Source organism: Dama dama, chromosome 27, assembly GCF_033118175.1.
Source record: "Dama dama isolate Ldn47 chromosome 27, ASM3311817v1, whole genome shotgun sequence".
NCBI lineage: Eukaryota > Metazoa > Chordata > Mammalia > Artiodactyla > Cervidae > Dama > Dama dama.
In genome coordinates this window covers 56,742,412-56,760,378 of record NC_083707.1, presented here as the reverse complement: position 1 = coordinate 56,760,378, position 17,967 = coordinate 56,742,412, and the positions used below count along the sequence as shown (strand labels likewise).

Here is a 17,967-nt window from a genome sequence, read left to right as displayed (position 1 = left end):
CGACTGAGCACAATTTTATGTTAGTTGTCCCAAACGTCTGGGTTTTCTAGGCTTCAGTTTGGAAGAAAATAAAAACTATAACCTTGTTTGTCCTAGGAACGATAATCGTGTTGTTTCTAGAACAGTGTAAAGTTTGAATTTAATCTAGATCTTAGATAGGTTTTATTACTTTTGGTTCATGAGATTATTCTTGTCTAGTTACAACGGTCATCAAGCTTGTCAGATTTTGCTCTCAACAGTATTGAGCAGATTCCAGATAGGGTGTGTGGCCTGTGTCTGGACTGACTCAGGTGATAAAGATTCCTGCTGCCTCTTTAATGGGGCTCCTCTTGGAATAAATGGAAACAATAGCAGCCGTATTAGGTATCTCACCATAGAGTTCTCCTTATTTGTGATTAATGGTACATGTATTAGTTTTTATTGCTACATAACAAATGACTCCAAAACAGCAGCTTAAACTTATCTCACGACTTTTGTGAATCAGAAATCTGAGCACTGTTTACCTGTGTCCTCTGCTTTAGGGTCTCTCTGTTGTTTAGTTGCTAAGTTGTGTCTAATCTTTGTATCCTCATGGACTGTGGCCTGATAGGCTCCTCTCTCCGTGAGATTTCCCAGGCAAGAATATTGGAATAGGTCACCATTTCCTTCTCCAGGGGACCTTCCTGACCCAGGAATCAAACCCTCAGCTCCTGCATTGTAGATGGATTCTTTACTGCTGAACCACCGGGGAATCCCCATATCATGATAATATCTCATGTTAAATATTTTGCTTTGTCTTTAATAAATAAATAGGCAAATGAAATGAGGAAAAATCCATTTCAGAAATACCCTTTCTTGCTGAGGACTTTACGGAGCCATAAAAAAGATGAAGAATGAACAAACACGACTATTGTGAGTCTTCCTTCCTGTTTTAGGCTGGGTCACTGTGGACATGAATCCATTTATACCACAAAGATGTCATTGACCAGGGACTCTTGCCTCCCCAGCCTCTGAGTGTGTCTGTGTACAGATCAGACCCTGGCCGTGTCAGAACACTCGTTGTTCCTCCTTTCCCCTCATTTGAATCTAGGAACCTTGGGATAGCAGTGAAAGTTTGTGCTTTCATTGCTTCTGACTTCAGAGTTTTATTGCAAGGGCAGAAAGGTATTTCTTTGCGCCTGAGTCCCCTTTTTCTCTCTCCTTTAGCACCTCGTCCCCTACAAAAGGAACAGAGAATTTCAGGCATTCAGTCACGTGACAAGTATTTCATAGCTAAGTATTCAAAGATGACAAATGATAGATGTTAGGGGTTCAAGTTTGGAAATCCTGCCATTTACTCCTCCTGTCTTCTGGGGTTTATGACCAAGAGGGCTGAATACTGCGGAAGGCAGGACGGAGAATGAAACATCTTCTCCCCTTCCTTTCCAAAATGTTAAACAACCCACCCAAGTGATAAACTGGTGAACAGCAGAGCCACGATTTGAATACAGACCTATGTTCTTTTCAATGAAATTAAGCTGCTTCTCAGCCTGAGCAGGAACTAAGGATGTTTTCCTAAGATCATGTGACCAGAAAAATCCTTGAATGCTGTATCACATTGATAAGTTTTCAAAAACCCTGATAAAATTTTTGCTGCCTTGCTCCAACATTTATTCACCTTTCCATCTGATGCCATGATTATAAGCACCTGGATTGATGATGAAATGCTGTATTGGACTGGGTATGAGAAGACACATAACCACTGCTTCCTCACATGAAGCCAGAGATGACGGTGTGTTGTTCCCTCAGTATTTGGATTGTGTGTCTTCTCCAGCTACACAGCCACGCTGCAGTTGAAAGAGTACCGTTAACAATCAGTAAGGCAACTGTATGGTTTAGGGATGTTTTCCGACCACTGGCCCTGGTAGTTTATTTCACATCTTCAAAAAACATGCATGATGTTGCCAGGTCAGTTATAATTATATCTGGCTGTGGGCATTTGTTGTTGATCACTTATTTTGTTGTTCTCTTATTATCTTTGGTTTTAGTTCAGGGGTCAGCAGACTTTTTGTGTGTAAAGGGCCAGATAGTAAATATTTTTACCATTCATTGTCTATCACTACTATTCAACTCTGTTATTGTGTAACATTGGCCATAAACAGTACCTGAAGGAATGAGCAAGGATGTGTTCTGATAAAACTTTATTTACACAAACGGATTAATCTGGCCCTCAGGCTGTCACTTGCTGACTCCTGTCCAGACTGTAAGCTCTCAACGGCAGAGACAGAAGCGCCTCCTGTGTGGTTTCTGGGGAGGACTCTCTCTTTGACCCTCATCTTGCAGTGTCCCCACGGGGCCTCTCCTCTGTGCAGACACAGAAGGAGCCCTTAGGTGGTTTTTCCTCTTCTTATACGGACACGAGAACTGTCTGATTGGGGCCCCACCCGTACAGTGTTATTTAACCTCAGTCACTTCTTTAAAGGGCTTCTCAGGTAGCTCAGTGGGTTAAGAATCCGCCTGCGATGCAGGAGTTAAAGAAGACATGGGTTCGATCCCTGGGCAGGAAGATCCCCTGGTGGAGGGCATGGCAACCCACTCCAGTATTCTTGCCTGGAGAGTCCCCTGGACAGAGGAGCCTGGCGGGTCGGAAAGAGTGGGAAATGGCTGAGCGACTAAGCAACAGCACCTCTTTAAAGGCCCTGTCGTCAAGTGCGGTCACGTTAAGAGTTAGGGCTGACCTTTCAGTTTGGCGGACGCGGCTCAGTCCATGATCCACAAGAAGGGTCTAAGCAGGAGAGAGGCATGACTCCGATGGACATGTGCAGCTGACGGTGGGAAGTCCTCTTGGATCCCACCTGCGGTGTCTAAGGAGCAGGACTGTGGCGTCCTGCGTCACGGTGGTGGCTGCGGGGGTGAAGAGGAGGGAGTGGGTTGGAGGCGTGTGTGTGGGGAGAAATGTCTCAGAGCTGTCACACATAATTTACCTATCTGTATCCCTCGGTAGGAGACATAGGAGACGCAGGTTTTCGAACCCTGGGTCAGGAAGATCCCCCGGAGGAGGGCATGGCAACCCACTCCAGTGTTCTTGCCCAGAGAATCCCGTGCACAAGAGCCTGGTGGGCTACAGTCCATAGGGTCACAAATGTCAGACATGACTGAGTGCCTAACACTTTCACTTTCATCCCTCAGTAACCTGGGTGGCGGCTCAGTTCCCAGTGTCTAAGGTCACACTGTGTGCCTAGCAGATGCCCAGTGAAGATTGAATAAATGCACAGGTGTCTGTGATGGGCTGGAGTGGTGGGGAGAGACATAAAATTTCCAAATGTGTATTTTACGTAGTGCCTGCCTGACAAGGATTATGATTTAGACCTGGAAAGTTGCTTGATGTCACCAAGGGCTTCAAGGAAATGATTTCTAATTAATTTTTCTTCGGTAGTCTAAGACGACAGAGCTTAACTGTTCTTTGAGTGTCTGAATATCATGCACACACACACACAGAGCAGAGAGCTTCCTGCTCAGCTTAGAGCTCCCCGCCCAGCCTTCTAAGGCAGCCACACAGATCTGGCCTGGAGTGGATGTTTGGGTGGTGAGTGGGTGGGTTGTGCAATGGCTTATTTTCTTTGGATCACATGGCTTGTGGTTATTGAGTCTATGCCTTTTTGTTTGTCTCCTTCAAACTCAAAGGACTGGATCCAATCTTAACATGGGAAATAAACACACAGACACTGGCACTAATGATGACAAAATGGTCACTTACGAAGTGTTTCTATAGAGTGCATTTATGCCACTAACCTGGATACTTAAACATGGTTAAAATGGTAAATGTATGTTGTGTGTGTTTATTATTAATAATATGGGCTTCCCATATTATTGGCTCAGATGGTAAAGGATCCACCTGCAATGCAGGAGACCTGGGTTCGATCCCTGGGTTGGGAAGATCCTCTGGAGAAAGGGAATAGCTACCCACTCCAGTATCCTTGCCTGGAGAATTCCATGAACAGAGGAGCCTGGTGGGCTACAGTCCATGGGGTCGCAAAGAGTCGGACACGACTGAACGACTAACACGCTTTCACACACTTACTATTAACACAATAAGGAAACTTTCTCCGTGGTGCTTTCAGACCTTGCTCTATTTTGTGCGCCCTTGTAATGGAGAGATGAGATCCTGATTCTGTCACTTACCAGCTGAGCCCCAGTATCCTCATGCGAAAGATGGGTAGATAATGTCTACCTCCCAGGGTTGTCCTGCTTGATATAAAATAGGTGTCCAGTACATGGTCACCACTTTTATTGTTTTTGTTCTGAAAGATTTCTGATGAAAGTCTGCCCTTAAGAGTTTGAGAATTTTTTAAGGGGTGTGTGTGTATTAGTCGCTCAGTTGTGTCCAGCTCTTTGCGACCCCATGGACTGTAGCCCACCAGGCTCCTCTGTCCATGGGATTCTCCAGGCAAGAATACTGCAGTGGGTAGCTATTCCCTTCTCCAGAGGATCTTCCCGACCCAGGGATCGAACCCAGGTCTCCTGCATTGTAGGCGGATTTTTTACCATCTGAGCCACTAGGGAAGCCCTAAGGAGTGTATTAAATTTAAATACTAGCTAAACCATAAAGCTCCAGTATTCTTGCCTGGAAAATCCCATGGACTGAGGAGCCTGGTAGGCTACAGTCCATGGGGTCGCAAAGTGTCGGACACGACTGAGCGACTTCACTTCACTTCAAACCATAAAGCTGCAAGTAAGGCCCATTAAGCAAGTGTAAAATCTCAAGAAACAGCCATTTACTAACCCATAGAAAATTAGGAAAGAGAGAAAATGTTTTACTTGGCAGTTAAAGGTTTTAACCCTGAAGCTGCCTGTCCTTAAGGCTACTCATGTTTTGCAGTAGTCTAGTATTTTACCTGGCTTCCTTGGTGGCTCAGTGGTAAAGAACCTGCCTGCAAATGAAGGAGTTGTGGGTTCAATTCCTATGTTGGGAAGATCCCCTGGAGAAGGAAGTGGTAACCCTCTCCAGTATTCTTGCCTGGAGAATACTGGAGGGGCCAGATGGGCTATAATCCATGGGATTGTAAGAGTCAGACAAAACTTAGCGACTAAACAACAGCAATAATCGTTGGATATCCATGTTGCTTCTGGGATTTATTTTAAATAATATTGGACAAAATCCTCACTTAAATATTTGAACATTTCTTAGATGTACACTTATGATTATAAAAATTTAGATGTTTAAGATGCTAGATTTGGTATAAAGCCTGCAGCCAGCTAAATAGTTCCACTCAAGGCAACTCACCTTGATAAAAATATCTAACAAACTATAACATGAAAATGGAATATAAAAGATATCTCCTTGGAAAGCAATTGTTCTTGCTTCCAAATTTCAGTAAATATTTTACAAGTTGTCCAGTGTTGTAAAGGTTTGGTTTTCTCCTCTGTAGCCTCCGAATAATAATACCTTCACTATGCTGAAAGTTTCAAGGAGTCAGTGTTTATAAACCATTTCATTCAGAGTCCCTCATGCAGTTAACACTAAATAAATGTGAGCTGCCATTATTAATGATATCGAGTACATGTAGGTAGGTATGATGCTTATGTATCAGTAAATAATGCCAGAAAGTATTAGTGTAAATATATTCCTAATTTGTATATAACTGAGGTTGCACTTGGAACTTGTATAGTGTCACTTTATGCAGTGGTGTATACACAAACACAAATTCTAAATATATGGAGTGGGTGGTGACAGTTAGGAAAATAGGCTAGAATGCGTTTTCAAGAAGCCATTAGGAAAATTTGAGGACTAAGCTGGTATTTAAAGTACATCACACAGTAAAAGCTCAGAATATTAATGTTAATAGCAACCAGATATTGTAAGACAGTGGTTTTCAAACTTTGAAAGCAGGGCACACTTCCCAAGAGAAATTCAATTCCAATAAGACCCCCAATGCAAATAAACGTATGTTTGTGTCATCTTTGTGTTTAGCCGAAAAAAACTTTCCATGCCTGCTGTACTCTGATATTTTTAAATCTGTTTCATTTTATTTTAATGTTGGTTGTGAACCGATTAAACTTGCTTGGTAGAGACACACAATTTGAAATAAAACCTTAAAGCTTGTATACCCTTAAAAAAAAGTTGGCTGCTACATTACTGTTGTTGTAAATTCTCACCCAAGCATTTAATCAGTAATGAATGGTTTTGTTCTTATTTGCATGATAAGTTGAACTTTGGGGGTCCTTCATCAGTCTTATTTCCATGTGGGTAAATAACGTTCTGTCAAAAGCGTCATAAGCAAATGCAGGAAGAATTCAACCGACAACTAGGCACGGGTCCTATTTCACCCTGGTTTCCCTTTCTTTTAAACCAGGTAGTTCCAATTTGCCAGCAGAATGAGTACAGAAAGAGACTCAGAAACAACGTTTGATGAGGATTCTCAGCCTAACGATGAAGTGGTTCCCTACAGTGACGATGAAACAGAAGATGAGCTTGATGACCAGGAACCTGCCGTGGAACCACAGCAGAATCGGGTTAACAAGGAAGCGGAGGAAACGCGGGAGCCGTTCAAAAAAGGTAACATGCTGGGATCTGGAGGCCAGGCACCCGTCTGTCCTCGTGTGGGCAGTAGCAACAGGTACAAAGGACGGATGCTCCGGGAGGCATCTTCTTTCTTTCAGCTTCGGATGAAACTTGATGGGCTGGGACAAGTACACGCTGTCCTCAGTGTGGTAGGCTGGTGGACCGTGGCTATCAAGCTCTGCAGAGAAAACGGAAGGTTCTTGCTTCATGTCTCTATTTTTAGAAAGGAGCTGAGTCTGGAAGAATTTGCTTGTTGCCACACCCAGGAAACTTGGAGTCACCGTAACGTTTGTTCAGTCCTTTGTGAATATAAAATGGTTTTGACTTTTTAGTAACAGGGGCAGAATGTGTAGGTCTCTGATTGTCACGAGGGGCTATGATGCAGCAAAGAGTGCTCCCTGCCCCGAATCAGGGCCACTTCAAGGCCGGCTCTGGACCACGGATTGGCAGACGTTTTCCAAGGGACAGGTAGTAGCTATTTCAGGCTCTGTGGCTCATACAGTCTCTGTCACAACTTACCGCTGATGTTTCTTGAAAATGGCCATGGACAACCGGTCATTTGGGGTTATAGAATGTAGCTGACTTTCATGGTTGTGCTTTTTTTCTCCCATGACTTTTCTATTTCACTTCCTACTAGTTCTCCCACCCTGCGAACACATGCGGTCTTTTCTTCTAGCGCTTCCGCTCCAGGAGGAAGCCGATCCTTTGGTCTTTACACCCCAGATTTACACCATAGTTCAAGTTGAAAATGTTTTCCTCCCCGGTCCAGTGACATAACTGGTTTCCCATTCACAGAAATCGCCAGGAAGTTGTTCTCTTTCTGCCTCTCCCGCTACACCTCGTTCCAGCCTCAGTCAGAATAACCTCTGGTTTTGTCTGGCTTCCCTGTCATTGCCGACCCCCCTTCCAGGCCTGCCAGAAGCCTGCTTCCCTTACGTTTCCCTGCCCATGGTCTCTCCCTGCAGGATTCTGCTGCCTGTTAAGCTGATTTGTTTGTTTGTTTGTTTTCCAAAGAGGTTTCACCTGTAGAAAAACAGGTACAGCATGAAATCCCACTGATGTAGTGAGTCCTCCTACTCTGCTCAGATGGTGTCCATCTTCTGCCCCGCTGTGTGGGGAGGTCTTGATGGGGAGGTGATGTGGACGTGTACCCACGAGGACTGCCTCCCACCACAGGCTCCGAAACTTAGGGAGGCCATCTGCTCAACTACATCATTTTCCCCTCCTCAGCTTTCTGCATCAAACACTGAGCAGCATCAGGTCTTCCTGTGGATGTCTGGCTGTGATTTTAAGCTATTGAGCATCAGTGCCTTCTAAGAAGGCACTGAAATCACTATAATTGAGCTTTGTTGAAATGGAATCACTGCCAGTCTGATGAGGAATGTGGCCTCTGTCATAACAGGTCCAGACTGGATAGTGTTCGAAAGGGGGTAAGTAAGGCAGAAGTCGCCGAACGAGTTAGCACGGGGAGTTCTAGTTGATTGCCCAGATAGTAAATAACGTGTTTCTTCCTCATTCCTTCTCCCACTGTACTTTTTGAGTTTTATATAACCATCATGGAATCTACCCTATGTAGGTATCTGATGAGCTGGCTGAAAATGGGCTTGGTGCATGTAGGGGTGAACTTTGCTGTTGGGCTTGCTGCCATATTATCAGATGTGTGGTCCAGGACAAGGAAATGGACGGGGTTGGGTGTCTGTGGAATTGTCGGAGGGGCACGTAGTGGGTGGAAACGCTCACCTCTGTTTTTTTCCAGCTCTGCCTTCACATTCTACTGCCGAGGGCTTTTTGCTGGTCATGCGGCTCCCAGGTCATTTCTCGTAGATTGCTACCCTCAGAACACAAGCATTGCAGGGAGCTCAGACTTGATCTTGGCTCTTCAGAGTCTTTTCCAAGGATAGGGGAATTTGGTGGTTCTCAAAATCCCTTTCAAGTGACTTTTAATATATCATTATTATTATTTTGACCAAGAGACCACTAGTTCTTGACGAGGGATGGGACCCAGGCCCCAGCGATGCCAAGAGCTAACCAGTGGACAGCCAGTGGCATTCCCAAGCATTATTATTCTGACCCCTCTGTATGCCCTTCCTAGACACACAGAGGACACTCAGGAAGTGCTTGACCCCTTTCCTTTCGCTCCTGCTTCTACCCTGCATCCCAGCAACCAGTCCGCGTCCTCTCCTCTCCCCCCACCCCCTTCTTCCTCTTTGTCCTTCTTTCCCCCTCTTAATTTTCCCCCATATTCCTACTTGGGCATTTTCCCAGTACAGATCATTGTCTTTTTGACTTCCTTTTTAACTGTCATCTGTCTGTCTTGACATTTTACATGAAGGACAATTTTCTTCAAAGAGCTTGCTTCTTTAGAACAAAGAGCGTGAGTCACTCTGAAGTGCCCTCCAGCTGAGTGATACCAGGGACCTGGGCCTCTTCCAGCAGAGCAGTGTCTAAGAGTGTGTGAACCACGTTCGTTTTTCTTAACCATATTTTAGTGCAGAAAGTTGGTTCTCTTTTTTTTTTTTTTAAAGATGCTTAGCCCCACTTTAGTAAGCAAGTGTTTTGAGAGGCCCATTGCAAGTACTTTTCAGTTGAAGGACATTTCTTGTGTGCTGCAAGAATTAAGAGCAGATGTAAGCCTGCTGTCAGAATGTGCCTTGAAGGGAGAAAAACCCACAGATTTTACTAATATCCGTGTACCCTTGGTTTCCTTTGTGCAACTGTTGACAAAACTAAGGGGGAATGTTTCCATGCAATGGAATGGACATTCTCTTGTGAACACACAAGAATGGTATGTCCCAAGTATGTTCTGGGAAACACTGTTTCTACCAGATATTTCTGGACACAGAGATTCTTTGGTCCCTGAGACTGGAAACCCAGAATTCTTTATCCTGTTGAAGTTTAAGTTTATCCATTAGCATACAAGAATCCCAGAAAGCTTTGACTCTAAAGAAACCAGTTTAATTTTATTCAGTCGCAGGTTCCTGAAATTCCTTGACTCTGGGTGGTTTGTTGGCTTGTTTGCATATGTAGCTTACCCCTCCACCCTCCTGGTAGCCCCAGGTCACCCCCTTGGGTAGCTCTGTGCCAGTCGGGAACCAGCGTAGAGATGGAGGCCCTTGGGAATGAACACACTGGCTCACTCTTCTGAGCCTGGGGATGGGACGAGAAAGCCGTCTCCTGCCTCCGAGGCCGTGTGGCTTGGTGAGTTAACCCTGCCCTCTTCTCGCACTGGCTGGCTTACAAACGAATGTAACCGCGTCCCTTTCCTGCAGCAAACTCTTACCTGGATCCTGCTTTCTGCCTCGGGTGGCTGTCCTGTCTCCTGTTCTGCAAACCCATTTCTCTACCATCACAGCCCTCTGTTCCCCCGGTCCCTCCCCTCCGGGGGACACCCCAGCTCCCTAAGGATGACGCTTTCGGCAAGATCACCAAGAACCCCAGAGCCCAGTGCAGGGGCTCTTTGTCAACCTTCTCTTCCCGCGTCCGTCTGCTCTGAAGCATGTGACCTGGACAGCCTCTCCTTCGGGAAACGGGCCTCCCTGACGGGACTGCACTCTGGCCCCGACACTCCTGTTCCTCCTCTCTTCGGCTACTCTCCACCCCACCTTTACGGTGTTCCCACTCCCGGTCACGCTTCCTTCTCTGTCTACAGGGCTGCCTGTGGCAAGCTCATTCTCTTCACTTACTGCGTCTCTGTTTGTGACCCGGAGAGGTGGTGAATGTGCTGGTATGCAGGGAGGATGCTGGGTGCGGGCTGTGAGGATTTCAGCCTTGGCTTCATCACTTTCTAGCTTTGTGACCTTGAGGGAAGGACTTCTTTCTCTGTGCCTCAATGTCCCCATCCGTGAAATGGACCTAATGTGAGTACTGATCTCATCGGGTGGTTGATTTTGAGGATTAAATCAGAAAGTAAGTGGGAAGGAATGAGAACAGTTTCAGGTATGCCATAAATGCCCAGTCCATACTGGCTGTTATCACCCCCACCTGTCATCCCCTGTCTCATCTTTCCACCATCAGATCATCTTCTTGACCCTTCTGCTTCCCTTTGGGGTGTTCAGATTCTCCTGGAACACCCCCAGGCTGAAGCTGCTGGGTCATTCTTTTTAACGGATCCTTCCATCCTCAAGTCTAAGCACAGTGAACGGATGGAGAGATGGATGGGCTGAAGAACAGTTAATTTCTCAGCAATGAGTTCACCCACATATGTAAAGAAACTTTCGGTGACTTAGTGTGTTCCCTACCTCTGCCATCTTAGAAGCCTCTCCTGTTGGTTCAGCCTTCTCCAGCCTTCTCTGTTTTTGCAGACCTGTGGCCGTCCTGCTGACCCCACCCCCAGGCTTTCCCGTACCTCACCGGCTTCTCAGATGAAACCTTAGACTGAGTCTTGGGTCGTTCAGCTCACCTGCACGAGGGCAAGGCACAGTGTCTTCAAACAGAGAAGACAGCTGAATTGATGGAAAAGTCTCTCTGTGCACATTTTAAATGACAGGGACAAAGCTAAAGTTTGCAAAAAGAGTCTCGGTCATGTAGTGCCTTTGTCTTTTAATGGATTGACCTGTGGTTCCTCTCCAGGAGCTGTGACGAAAGAGCCACCCTTGGGTGGGAGTCAGTGGGTGCTTCCTAGTGGAAAGGCATGCCTGAGCTGCCAAGAGAAAGATGAGGAGGCGTTAATTAGGGGCAGGGAGAGGAAGGAGGCTGCCCAGTGGCAGGAGGCAGCGTGCACACCTGTGGCACGTGGAGGGGCTGGAATTCAGCCTGGGGGAGTGAGGCCCTCATAGGGAGAGGACGGTTTTGATCTCACTGTCTTCCTTCTCAGCATCCATCACAGTGTGACTTGGCAACCAGTGGTTTTTATTTCACACAGGTTGTACAGTGCCCTTCTTCCAGCTAATCTGCAAGTGCTCCAAGGACCCAAGGTCCAGCCTGTCTTATTTGTTCTGAGCTGGTGTCAGGGCAGCAGGCTTGGGGGGCATTTGTGACTGACAGCAGGAGAAGCTTCAGCAGAGGTATGAATGGGGAACCAGGTGAGGCCTCCCCTGGTCAAGGAAGGCTTCCTGGAGGTGAGGACACCTGTGCTGAGTCCTGAGTAAAGGCGAGCGGCAAGTTGACCCGTGTGGTCTCAGGGGCAGGGCGTGCCAGGGTGAGGCAGCGGGAAGGAGGGCTCCCTGGGGCTGAGAGTTCAGGAAGCTTCGAGCCATTTTGGAGCTTGATGATGGGTGGGGCGATGCCCCTGCTGAAGATTTTGGACACTTTGCTGGGGGCGTTGGGGAGCCACGCCAGCAATTTAGGCTGAAAACAGGGGCTCCTCCCAGTGCTGCCGCTCTGCTGCTGTTTCCTCCTCTCGCCCATCTCCATCCCTGCAGAGGACTGCCCTGCCCTGGGATCTGATTCCACCTGCTTCCCCTGGTGGCTCAGGCCCGAGTGACTGGGCCCTGTCTTCCTCTCCGACCGAGACGGCTGCGTGCAGCTTGCAGCCTTATTTGCATGTTTGATTCGGAATGGAATGCAGCATGTATTTGTGCATGTATGTGGACTTATTCAAAGATAAACTTTTAAGATTTACTCATTGTTGGATGCAGGTGTGTTTCTTCCCCATGACTGCATAAGTTTCCATCTTTTCCTGTCTTCTCCTCTCTTGATTTATTCCCATCCACCATCCCATTGTCTTTTGGGATAATACTTTTTTTAATTGACTTATTTTTTGGCTGCACCACATGGCTTGCGGGATCTAATTTCCCCAAGCAGGCATTGAACCTGAGCCCTTGGCAGCAAAAACTTGGAGTCCTAACCACTGAACTGCCAGGGGATTCCCTTGAATAATATTTTCAAAAATATTAAACATAATGGCATCATGACCATAAGAAAATCGGGCAACTTACATATATTGATTTAAACCTATTTATTATTTAATTAACCTATTATAAACAAATTTATTGTGATCCAATAAAGGGAAAGAATTGAATTACAAAGGATTTTTTTTCCCCAAAGGTAATAGTATTGATAAAAGGGGACAGAAAGAAAATGAACTCCCCCACCCTGCCTCTTCTGTGTCTGCTGTTGCCCATTTCTCCTGTGTCCTTCTGGAGATATACACATACCACTTTGTGCAAAGGTTGCTTACAAACACAAGACCTTACGTACCCATAGACACATATACACATGGTCACACGTGTGCAATTGTGTGTGCATGCCTGCACCCCTACTGTGCACTTATGTTGTGTGTTACATGCCTGCGTGGCCAGGGTTATTTGACGATCTCCCCTGTCATGATGTACGTATAAAGCTCCCTCATTCTTGTCTGTGGACCACACAGACTTTCATCGTGTGGATGTTTAACCAGCTGCTCACAGTGGTATTTCGGCTGTTTCTAATCTCCCTGATGAACAGGGCTGCACTGAATAGCCCTGAGACAAGTTATTTCTTTATCCGAGTGTACACACGCTCGTGAGCATGTCTGTTGAAGTTTGATAGATGCGGCCAACTTGTCCTCTGCAGAGGCCACCTAAGAGGGCCTGTTTCTTTTGCCTTTGTGGGATGAAAATGGGTACTTCACTGAAGAACTGTCCTTGTTTTTTGATGAACTTGGGTATCTATTCATATTTTTAAGAGCCATTGAATTTCTCTTTGTATGAATGGTCTATTTGTTCTTTACCCATTTCCCTCTTGGGTTGGTTTTGTTTGTTTTTTGATGCTAAATTTTGATCATTTAACTCTCCTGGTTTGCTGTAGCCTGTACCAACTAATACAGGTTTTTGGTTGCAAAGTTGTCTATAATCGAGAGTTCAGAATGAGGGGTCAGGTAAAACTGACTTTCTCTGCCAGATGTTGATGATCAAAGGACTTGGTGACCCTGAGAACACCTAACATCATTTGGCCATTTTTGCATGTATTAAATACATATTTACATGTATTAAATACATGTTTTTCAGGTGATTTTGAGCCAGTGGCTGATGGTAAATGCATTGAAGATTTTATTAGGCACAACCCTTGTGAATTAATTTCCTTCTTGCTTTTAACCAAAGGGTCATCAGGTGAAGGTGAATTTTTTTGTTGGTTAGTATATTACTTCTGTTTTCTTGGTCAATATTTCCATTCTAGAAAATGGTACAAGATTTCTACTTTTTCTATAAATTAGCCTTGGGGTCCAAGTGTCCAGTAAGGTTCTCGGTTTTAACTGGGTACTTAGTAAATGTTTGATCCAAAACGTGAATATTTCCAAGTGCTATTTTGCCACCTTTCTTAAAGGCATGTGCTTAACACAACACTTCTCAAATGATATTAATAGGTGTTCTGTGATTTTTTTTTAAATGTGCCCCTGGTCACATTAATTTTGAAAAGATTGGATTAAAGAAAATTAAATAAGTCCTTTACTATAGGACTTCTCAGAGACTTTAATACACCAGTGGGTCCATTGAATGTCCAAGAGGAGGATGTTGGATACTGTGTTTCACAAATGTATTTGACCACAGAAACCGTTTTCACTTTCTTTTTTTTTTGTTCTTAATTTTTTTTCATTTATTTTCATTAGTTGGAGGCTAATTACTTTACAATATTGTAGTGGTTTTTGCCATACATTGACATGAATCAGCCATGGATTTACTGTGTTCCCCATCCTGTGTTTTCACTTTTTTTATGGTCTCTCATTGAACTGCTCCTCAAGCAATTAGCATGAAACTCAGGAAAGCATCACGGAAAGCAACTGGTTTCTTTTTCAACTGAAATTAGGCCAAATTTGTCTGAATTAGGCCAAATGAGGAACCCTATTAGAAATAGTTATTTTGATTACTTGACAGTAATCAGATTTCTGAAATTAACTACAGATGCTGCTATAGTTAAGCTCAGGGTGCAGCAGACGAAGACACCAGTTACTTTCTCCAAGCTCTCCAAGGTGTTATTCACAGTGTAAAATTAAGAGACCAAGGTCATTTCTGATAGACCTCCACTGCCCTACTTGAGGTCAGATACCACCTTCAGTCTGAAGCATCCCAATCAAACCGGGCTGGAGGTGAGGGGGTCATGTGGAGACAGAGGAACCGTTGGCCGCAGGACTTAATTATGAAGCAAATTTTTATTTTTTATTTTTATTTATTTATGAAGCAAATTTAAGGAGCCACAAGGGGGGCTAAGAATCCAGTGCATGAACAGGGCAGCTTATTTTTTCCTCTTGAGCACTTCTGACTTTGGTTTTTATCCCTTCTCATTGATCATTTCTCCCTTTTTAAGGAATCTTAATGATTTTTCTTTTCGACCTTCCTGAATTTTCAAACAGCAATTCTCAGAGGTGTTCTAGAACACTGGTGACCAGGGATATGTCACGAGTCATCTGAGAGCCAGATGAAACTGTTAACAATTTGCAGATTACCATAAAATAGCATGAGGAGGGCATGGCAACCCACTCCAGTCTTCTTGCCTGGAGAATCCCACGGACAGAGGAGCGTGGTGGGCTTCAGTCCATAGGGTCGCAGAGTCAGACACGACTGAAACGACAGCACACACACACATTTTATAAACCAAGTGAAGGAGTTTGAAGAAATAATTTAACTTAATTTGGCTGTGACCTTGTGGGGCTCTGGAGTTTTTGTTCAGGCCATGTTTAAATGAGGATTTCTCTTTTAGAATCAAATGTTCTATGAACAGTGGTCAATTTATAACATGGGCATTGGTTTGCTCAGGCCGCCCTAACAAATTACCACAAACTGAGTGACTTGAATGCACAAGTGTGTTATGTCACCGTCCGGGAGGCTAGAAGTCTGAGATCGGTGTGTTGTGGTGTGTCGATTCCTTCTGAAGACTGTGAGGGAAGGGTCTGTCCAGGCCTCTCTCCTTGGCTTGACTGTCTTCCCTCCGTGGATATCTCTGTGTCCTGGTTTCCTTTTATTATATGGACAACAGTCATATTGGATTAGGGTCCTCTCTAATGACCCCACTTTAACTTAATTGCATCTGAGTGACTCTATTTCCAAATAAGGTCATGCTCTGAGGTACAGGATGGGGTTAGAGCTTTGATGTGTGAATCTAGCAAAGACATAATTCAACCCATAGCAACAGGCTAATTTTCTCTTTCTTTTTTAAAGACTGTACATGGCAAGTCAAAGCCAATGATCGACGCTTCCATGAACAACCTCAGTTTATGAACACAGTATTCTTTTGCATTAAGGAGAGCAAATATGCGGTAAGTTGATTTTAATCAGTTAGCTTTATTAAAAGCCAGTTTTTTTCCCCCCCAATAGCCATGCTGCTTACTTGCTTTGTGTGACATCTGCCTTTCAGGTAACTCCTGGCCGGGGGCCACTGACAGTCATTGTTACTTCTCTAGAATGTCATTTTTTAAATTGAAGTGTAGTTGATTTACAATGTTGTATCAGGGTCTGCTGTACAACAAAGTCATTCAGTTTATACACACATATATATATATATTCGTTAAAAAATTCTTTTCCATCTGGTTTATCCCAGGACATTGAATAAGACTTCGTTGTTTATCCATCCTATATATAATAGTTTCCATCTGCTAGCTCCACACTCCGAGTCCATTCTCCTTGGCAGTCACAAATCTGTTCTGTATGTCTGTGAGTCTGTTTCTATTTCACAGATAAGGTCATTTGTGTCTTATTTCAGATTTCCTAGAATGTCCTTTTTTCTCATCACAGTAAGATGAACTACCTTAAGGGTGTATGGGGCAATGTGAAACAAAACAAAGTTGACTGAAATTTTCCTTCTGAATATACAAAGCTCTTTTTAAAAAATTTTATAAAAGCACATACAGTAATATCACAGATGCCTTGCTTTTTGACAGTAATAAGAATTTGAAAGGAATCTTGGTAACTTATCTCTCCATCCTTGGCCTATGATGGATTCAGAGACTTTGAAGATATTTTCGCCCCAAAAATGCTTATTACCATTGAAATATAAAGAACAGGAGCCAAGTCTGGGCTGAAATGTGGTCTGTTAGATTCCTGGGACTGTTCCACAGAATACCGCCAACTGGGCGGTGTAAAACAACAGAAGTTTATTCTCTTACAAATTGAAAAGGCCCGAAGTCTAAAATCAACGTGTCGGTGGGCTGATTCCTTCTGGGGGATCCGCGGGAGAGACTGCTGCAGACTTCTCCTTGGTTTCTGGCTGACAGCCCCGGATGCTCCTGGGCTTCACACCACTCCAGTCTCTGTCTCCCTGTATATTTCTCTGTGCCCAGTTTTCCTCTACGAAGGCCAGCAGGTCTAATCATTGGATTAGGCCTTACCCACCTTAAGCCAGTGTGACCTCACTGTAATTGATCACCTTGGCAAAGACCGTCTTTCCTAATATTTGGTCAGCCAAAAAGTTCATTCGGATATTTTCCGTCCCATCTGATGGGAAAACCCGAACTACCTTTTTGGCCAACCCAGTAAGATGACCGTCGCGGGTCACAGGGTCAGAACTTGAGTGTATCTTTGCGGGGCACACAATTCAACCCACACCCGTGTCTTTTACTCTTACACACCCTCCATTGCTTTTATAAGAATGTTCCTTTTCCACCCATGTTGACACCTCTCATTTACTGCTCATCTTTGCCCTGTTTTCTAAGAGGCCCTACGAGATCAAGGAACCAACAGCAGGATCTGTTTGCTCACAGTGGGAGTTGCCAAAGAGGCCTCTGAGGTGAAATGTCTGTGTCTTGTGACTTTCTCTGACATAAGCCTCCAAGGTGTCATTTCGAGGCCCAGTTAAAAGTAAAAACTTAAAGAAAATCTCAGTATCTTTCAAACAAATTATATCCTAGTGTGCCTGTAGGTCACAGGGCTGATTTTTGTGTCTGGGCTTCCCTGGTAGCTCAGCTGGTAAGGAATCCGCCTGCAATGCAGGAGACCCCAGTTCCATCTCTGGGTTGGGAAGATCCCCTGGAGAAGGGATAGGCTACCCTCTCCAGTATTCTGGCCTGGAGAATTCCATGGACTATATAGTCCATAGGGTCACAAAGAGTCAGACACAACCGAGTGACTTTCACTTTCACTTCATACATTGTGTATTGTGGTAAGTGTGGGACCGTTTAGAATGATTTTCTCATTTTTTTCAACAGAATAATGCAATTAAAACATACAAGTACAATGCGTTGACCTTTCTACCAATGAATTTGTTTGAGCAATTTAAGAGAGCGGCCAATTTCTATTTCCTGGTCCTTCTCATCTTACAGGTAATAATACCCTTTGATATCTTAAATCTGTTTTGAATTACGATGACTCAGTAACGTTCAGGTTGTTGGTGTTTAAATTGTATATAAAATCTTGAAAGTTTTCTATGTGGTCATCTGGGTTCTGGATGTAAGAGACTAATACCCAGAATCACTTCATGAACAGTGTTACATGAACACTGAACCTGAGCACATGTGAATGTTATTTTACTTCTGTATTTTAAAAAGTTCAGTTTCATACTGATGTCAGAGTTAAAACATACTGATGTCATTGTTAAAACTG

The 17,967-nt window shown here is 44.4% G+C and overlaps 1 protein-coding gene across 2 annotated transcripts in view; it reads left to right on the top strand.

The window, feature by feature from the left end:
* Window positions 1–17,967, top strand: part of ATP8B1 (ATPase phospholipid transporting 8B1) — a 150,804-nt gene that overhangs the window by 88,844 nt on the left and 43,993 nt on the right. For both annotated transcript variants that reach the window (XM_061130887.1, XM_061130888.1), the window contains exons 2-4: window positions 6,312–6,514; window positions 15,592–15,689; window positions 17,574–17,687. In XM_061130887.1, the coding sequence (XP_060986870.1) occupies window positions 6,334–6,514; window positions 15,592–15,689; window positions 17,574–17,687 (393 nt within the window). In that variant the 5' untranslated portion in view covers window positions 6,312–6,333. The remainder of the gene's footprint in view (window positions 1–6,311; window positions 6,515–15,591; window positions 15,690–17,573; window positions 17,688–17,967) is intronic.